Source organism: Schistocerca cancellata, chromosome 8 (assembly GCF_023864275.1).
Source record: "Schistocerca cancellata isolate TAMUIC-IGC-003103 chromosome 8, iqSchCanc2.1, whole genome shotgun sequence".
Classification (NCBI taxonomy): domain Eukaryota; kingdom Metazoa; phylum Arthropoda; class Insecta; order Orthoptera; family Acrididae; genus Schistocerca; species Schistocerca cancellata.
In genome coordinates this window covers 480,539,286-480,546,990 of record NC_064633.1, presented here as the reverse complement: position 1 = coordinate 480,546,990, position 7,705 = coordinate 480,539,286, and the positions used below count along the sequence as shown (strand labels likewise).

General features: G+C 46.8%; 1 protein-coding gene across 1 annotated transcript; it reads left to right on the top strand.

The window, feature by feature from the left end:
* Positions 1–913: 913 nt before the first annotated feature.
* On the top strand, positions 914–6,269 carry LOC126094938 (uncharacterized). Its single transcript, XM_049909586.1, has 3 exons — positions 914–951; positions 3,370–3,736; positions 5,038–6,269. Exons 2-3 carry the CDS (start codon positions 3,413–3,415, stop codon positions 6,085–6,087), a joined length of 1,374 nt encoding a protein of 457 aa, XP_049765543.1. The 5' UTR covers positions 914–951; positions 3,370–3,412; the 3' UTR covers positions 6,088–6,269.
* Positions 6,270–7,705: the final 1,436 nt, after the last annotated feature.

The following is a 7,705-nucleotide window of genomic DNA, read 5'->3' as shown; positions in this document are numbered from 1 at the left end:
GACCGAGCGGTTCTAGGCGCTTCAGTCCGGAACCGCGCGGTCGCTACGGTCGCAGGTTCGAATCCAGCCTCGGGCATTGATGTGTGTGAAGTCCTTAGGTTGGTTAGGTTTAAGTAGTTCTAAGTTCTAGGGGACTGATGACCTCAGATGTTCAGTCCCATAGTGCTCAGAGCCATTTGAACCATTTGACTGAAACAAGACTCGCACTCGGCAACCGAACTTCTCCGGATGGTGCCTCCCGGCCGGCAATGCCATACGATCATTTCATTTTTTCACCTATCTTGGACCAGAAATGGTTCAAATGGCTCTGAGCACTATGCGACTTAACTTCTGAGCTCATCAGTCGCCTTGAACTTAGAACTACTTAAACCTAACTAACCTAAAGACATCACACACATCCATGCCCGAGGCAGGATTCGAACCTGCGACCGTAGCAGTCACTCGGCTCCAGGCTGTAGCGCCTAGAACCGCACGGCCACTCCGGCCGGCAGCTATGGAAGAACCAGCGATCCTGTACTGGCTAACATACAGGCATTCGTATCCGTACCGAGTGTTGCGCCTACTAATAATAAATAAAATAAAAAAATAGCACGATATCTGACGATTCCGAGAGTCGGTGCCTCTATACGAAAGAATGCACCTTTCGACGACAAGAGCTGCAGAGACAGGCGAGACCGGCGGCCCTGCGGATCATCGCGAAAGCGTGCAGCGTGCCCTGTGCGCGGAGACGGGCGCCTCGGCTCCCGGCGAATGGGACCAAAGAAACCGCGCGGCCAACGCGGACGGCGAGCCGCGGCAGGGAAGGGACCGCCGCAGGAGAGCAGGGAACAGCAGGCCGGGGCAGGGCGGAGCGCGCCCTGGCGGAACGGATCGCGCCGCCGGATAAATAGCGCCGCCGCAGACTCCCAGCCATCACAGCCCGGCCGTCTCCAGCAAGCGACAGTCGCACAGGTGGGTCCGCCGCTCGCTGGCTCTCTCACAGCTAAGCTCGCCTCGCTCAAGCTAACACCCAGGACTTTCGGAAGCTGCACTCGAGCCACTCATTTTTCAAATTTCTAAACATTTTCTCAAAAATTTTGTAAGTCATTTTAAGTGCAAATACTATTTTATCTTTCCAGCCTCTGCTCGCACAAATACTATCATTACCAATTCACACAACTTAGAAAATCATAATCAGATCATACCAATATGTCTCTTAGTAAATCTTCCTGAGGACCAGTGCAAAACATAGGTAGATGCACAGTTTTGCCGATCGCTGCACTCATCCTTTCGAAAAGTTACTATGTAACGTATTCAAATCATCTGATGGTGATTGTCTAAGTGGTCTAAATCGGCAGTGATAGCGCCTGTGTGACACTAGTCTACTAAGGCCTTCAGTCTGGAACCACGAGACCGCTACGGTCGTAGGTTCGAATCCTGCCTCGGGAATGGATATGTGTCATGTCCTTAGGTTAGTTAGGTTTAAGTAGTTCTAAGTTCCAAGGGACTGATGACCTCAGAGCCACTTGAACCATCTACTAACGCAAAATATGAAATTCTTCTTTTTTAGGATTCCGAATCTCCTTCGGTTGAAACAGAAACCTTATCTTACACTATAACTTTGTTGTCCGTCTGTCTGTCTGTCTGTCTGTCTGTCTGTTAATGAGGCTTTTTCTCAGGAACTCGTTTCTGTATCAAGTTGAAATTTACATCAAACACTGAGGTCTACTGTCTCTTGTAGGTGTAAATAGTTCAAGCTTCTTAGTAAATGTAATCAAAAGACACGGCTATTTATGCCACATGCTTTGATACAAACTTACTCATCAAAACTTGCAGATTAATTATCTATACCCACAATTAAGCTTCTAGATCCCAAATTGGGGATGTGTTAGGAAGGAAATGGACCGTATTCTTCTGAAAGCAATCAGTTCGATATTTGCCTTAAGCGACTTAACCAAAGCTCGGAGATGTGAATCTGAATATTCATGCGGGGATCTGACTCAGTGAAACTCCTGAACGAGAGTCCAGAGTTTTAGCCAGTCTAAGACAAGTTACTGAATCCTGTGTTACTTGACTGCTTTGGATATTAATCTCAACGGACAAAATGTTAGTCACCTCCTTAAAAAACCGCACTAGCTGCTTTGGAGTCTTGTGGGAGTTTTAGAACTGGTAACAGGTGATAATGTGCCTTCCACCGCTGACTTAAGTCATGCCAGTGAATTCCGGTTCATCTCAACCAGTTTCCGAGCTTGCGGCTGAAATCGGGAACCGGTCACGTGACGTCTCGCGCTCGCTGTATGCTGTGATCTTTCTCTTGGCCACCAAATTTACGAAAGCCTTTTTTAGAATTCGATCGCAGCTAAACACCTGTGACGAGCAAGACTATAAATATGACTTGCTGCTCGTTTCATTCGCAGGAATTTTAACTTTTCTCCTATATTTTTGGCTAACCACGCCCTCGGAAATCACGATACTTTCTGGAAAAGATGGTCAAATATTTCTGACAAGGTCAAATACAAATGTTATTGTCAGTTATTTCACTCGCACCAGTTTCATCTTTCTTTGGTTTTTTAATCAGACTGTAGTCACGAAATGGAACAGGCATTACTGAAAGAGTACGCTCTTGTAAGAAACATCGAATATTGCAGAATATGCTTCTGCACGTCTCTATTCACCGGACCACACCGACCGCTGCCTGTTTTGGCTTTATTATTCCTTATGTGAAGCCTTCTTAGACCTTTACAGTCCAACACACATTAATTATCACAAATCCTAACTAGAGTGATGCGTTTGTGATAAACCATCCCTGCGCCGTTGCCTTGTAACGGCATACTGTCATAACACGCAAGTTAACGCAGATACGGTGAACCCAGTAGAGCGCCTCATAAGCAGCGAGCAAGGGACTTCACGTATCCGAATGCCAGCCGCACGTCTGACACTTCCGAATTTTAGTCATTAATGGGCGGAGGAGTTATTATACCGATTCCTTCGTGGGACGACTTGTGGGGTCCGGTAGCGCATCGGGCGACCGAATTCCACTGGCACTGTCAAATCCGATCTATAACAATGCTAACACTTCACAAAAAAGGGAAAAGGAAAAAGAAGAAAAAAAAATCAGAAGTAGAAGGTGACATCCCTGCAGTTGCATAGCTCTACAGGATGTAGTCACCAATGATAGCTTCCGCTGGACATTGTATACTGAAGAGACTTGTGGACTTCGTCCCTAGCCAAATTGAGACCATCATCAAATCTAGAATTAGCGTGAAGTGTCCTGGAGGTACTTCGGAGATCTTTCATATGTAGGCTTAGAAAGGATTTTGTCTCCCCAGTTTTGTTCGTTGTTGCTAATGTAGACAAGTAAATGAAGCTCTCGTCACTTGCTGGTTACAGGTGAACTGACCGCCGCTGCCTGTTAGACCTTGGACTGTCGGTGATGGCGCGGATGGAGCGCCTCTGCCTCTACGCGGGGCTGGCGCTCTGCGTGGCCGTATTGGCTGGCGCCCGGACTGTGGGCAAGGAGGAAGAAGCCGCCCCCGCTGACCTCGAGTCGGCCGCCTCCCACTGGGGACACGGAGGCGGAGGAGGCGGTGGCCACGGAGGCCACGGGGGCGGCGGTGGTGGTGGCCACGGGGGCCACGGGGGCGGCGGTGGCGGCAGCGGCGGCCACGGCGGACACCACTTCGAGAAAGGTGGTGGCCACGAACACCACTCTGGCCACCACGGCGGCCACGGCCACAAGGGCGACAAAGGATACAAGGTGAGACTGATGAACGTGGATTGAGATACGAATTTTTTCCACCTTCTTACTGGCCATTCCATTCGAGTCCAGCAGCCGACCCTGTACACCGAATTTCTCACAGTTTAAAAGTTGTTGTTGTTGTGGTCTTCAGTCCTGAGACTGGTTTGATGCAGCTCTCCATGCTACTCTATCCTGTGCAAGCTTCTTCATCTCCCATACAGAAGAACAACAAATAACTGATCCCATAAAATGATCTGCCATTCACGGGCAGATGTGTTCTTAAGGGAAAGCTCTCATCAACCCTTTGGCTCGTTTGAGCACGACAGTGCTTTGCTCGCCGTAGTGGTTTTGCCATCAGCTGACCTATCATCTTACCTACCCAGCCACTTATAGGGAAAAGTACAGTTTAATGTGGACTCAGAACAACAAAACTGGTGACTACCAACACAGAAAATAGAACAGATTCTTCTCTACACATTTTCGACACTGTATTTGTTTCCTCAAGTTAAACTGGGCTGTCGACACTGCAGCGAAACTTCAGTCCCGATCGTCTTGAACAGCACTATTGAACATAAAAATTTAGAGCTTCTTACTTGGTACAGATTTTCACCTTATCAGTTCATTCGTTTAATCTAACTGTTGTCGTGCTTAAATCTGTTCTACAAAGCTTTACATGCAATTTCTCTGAAGGCTGATGGTTACAGCCACTTGCTGATAATACCTACATCATGTGTTCAATTCAAGTTGATTATCTCAGTACTTTTCTGGAGTGAGAAAGTATTAAATGATAAGATTCAGCCTTGTGAGGTCAAATAAAGAGCTGTTAGGATAAAGTGGCAGTGATTTTGTCGAGCTACTGTCACATTAAAGTTTTGCAAACATTGGGAGACACGCTACTTTTATTATTATTCATTATTTTCACAACTGTACACGCATTTCTGAACGTGTGCCCACCTTCTATCAAGTCTATATGTTTCCTTTATGAAGCTTTAGATTCCTTTCTAGTGCGAGCAATTCTTTTTAAACATCGCAGCTTCTACTCGCGGTAGTCTCTTGATCGTAGTTTTTAGTTTTTGTGTTCCTCACTTATCTCTGTTAGCTCATATCCTCAGCCACAATAAGCTAGTTTTCATTTGTGTGTTCGACCTCTTATTTAAAGTAAATCCTTCTGTTGACTAATTTAGAATATGAAAAATGTGAACACTTAAGATATTTGTCGACTCAGAGGAACTAATAGTTTTTCAAATAAATTTAAATTAGTACTTCCTTTTCGATGAAAGCATCAATGAAAAGATAATTAATGTTTTCTTCACGAACAGGGATACCATGAGCACGAGAAGGGTTCAAAGGGCCACCACGACAAGGAAGGGCACAGTGGACACTACTCTGATCACGGAGGCAAGAAGAAGAGCCATCACGAGGAGGGCGGTCACTACGGAGAACATCACTACGGCGAGAAAGGCGAGAAGGGCGCCAAGTACGGGGAAGGTGGCAAGCATTCCAAGGGTCACAGCACCAAGGGTGGCCACTCAGTGCACAAAAAGGACGAGTATGGAAAGAAGCACGAGTTTTACGATGAACACCACGAGGGTGGGCACCACAGCAAGCACGGAGAACACGGCTCGCACCATGAAGGAAAGAGTGGTGGACATAAGAAGGGAGGCCACTACCACGGCGGCCACCACGAGGGCCATCACGGCAAGAAGGGTCATCACGAGAAGGGAGGACACCACCACGACCACAAGGGTCACAAGTCCGCTGGGGGTCATGACTCACACCACGGACACCACTCTGATTATGGGAAGAAGGGAGGTCATTCCGAACACCACGAGTGGGGACACAGCAGTGGAGGCGGCGGCGGTGGCGGCGGCGGAGGTGGCCATGGAGGCGGCGGTGGTGGACACGGAGGCGGCGGTGGCGGCCACGGAGGCGGAGGACACGGAGGCGGAGGTGGTGGTGGACACGGTGGACACGGAGGCGGCGGCGGTGGCGGACACGGCGGACACGGCGGAGGAGGCGGCGGTGGACACGGTGGACACGGAGGCGGCGGCGGTGGCGGACATGGCGGACACGGAGGCGGCGGTGGAGGACACGGAGGATGGGGACACGGAGGCGGCGGCGGTGGACACGGAGGTGGCGGCGGCGGCCACGGTGGACACGGAGGCGGCGGTGGCGGACACGGAGGATGGGGACACGGAGGCGGCGGTGGTGGACACGGAGGCGGCGGAGGCGGACATGGAGGATGGGGACATGGAGGCGGTGGACACGGAGGCGGCGGCGGCGGACATGGAGGCGGCGGCCATGGTGGTTGGGGACACGGAGGTGGTGGCCATGGAGGTGGAGGAGGTGGACATGGGCACGGGTGGTGAAACAGAAACAGACGTGGCACTGATGAATACATACACATCCATTAGAAAAAGAGAGTTCACAGCCTCATTGTTGAGGGTAGTGGATTCTTACTCACTGATCTCGTTTTTCTCCCTCCTGTTGTTAATGTTTGTTGATCGCTCTCCCTTACTGGGAGAAATTTGTTGTATCATTGTTGACTAAATGACTGACAATAAAACGAATTTTCAAATAATATTTTCAAATTATTTTAATGCTGTTCCAAGCCAGACAATGACGGTTTATCAAAGAAAAAACTTTGTCCCTATTAGCAACTAATTAGCTATATCACATTAAAGTTTAAACAAAATTATCATACAACAGAATGCAGCGACTATATACGTATAATATCAAAAGAAGCTTAAATTTCAGAAGTAAACACAAGTATGAATAAAATACCCTGGTGGTGATGCCAATTTTGTTTGTCAATGTAATTAATATAGGATTTGTAGTTCATTGTTTGAATATGAAAAAAGGCAGTAGGTAATTAAAGCTGCTAGGCTTTTCTCATCCCAGCTGTTCCAACATGAAACACTTGGAAGTATGCCCTCTTGCTGTGCTTGTGTGATTAAGTTAGAAAATCATCCATCACCATTGTTTGGCAAAATTTCCATCTTTCATCGAATAATGTTTCAAATCTGGTCTAACAGAGACAATGTTTATTACCAACATCTTGTAAAAAAATTATTAGAATACTTTCGTTAGAGGTGTTCAACCGAATACAAACAAAACTGCGCAAATTTATTACGCATGACATGAACTAGCAATTTATAGAACTTGTATTTAGGTGTAGCCACATATAAATCAAAGTTATGACTAAAATTCCTCACTGATGCCGTTAGTGTAAAAGCCAGAAACTAAAAGTGGAAATACTGTTTTTTCCACGAACAATAATATGATCTGTACAGCGGCCTGTCGTGTTTCAATTACACAAGACTATTCGTGCTTCCAGCTTCGGCGAGTGGTTTAAATTTCAGCAGCCCTTAGCGGCTAATCTAATACCTCACCGTCACTTCGAGGTGACGGCTTTATAGAACTGTGCTACTGGGCGTGAAGTCGCACGCTGCCAGTCCACCATTAACAAAGCACACCAGAGCTTCACCCTCGACGTGCCAAGAACCTACGCCGTACCCAGCTGCAGACTACCGTCTTTATTCACGTGTTACCTGCTACTCACATTTCTACAGTTTCTTTTAGTACGCTAACCCATTAACAACTGTATTACTATAATAATGAACCTCAAGCAGTCGACTTATAGAAGTCACAATTGCCACTAAGAATCCAACAATGACACAAACAACATTTCTGCACACTGAAATTACTAATTAACACAGTTTCTTTATTTAATTCAAAATTATATAATTATGGAACTTAACAGCGAGATATTTAGTCACTTCACAAGACCGTAATTGTAACGCACTCGTTATAAATGGATGATAATTAATTCCAGTTGATGTTTTGATAACAAATATTCTGAATTCAACCAGTATGCACGCAATAACAATCAATACTCATCCGTAATCGGAAACCTATACTATTTGCCTGGAATAAAAATTCATGTAGCCATATAAGTAAACATTAAGCATTCCATGTACATAACCA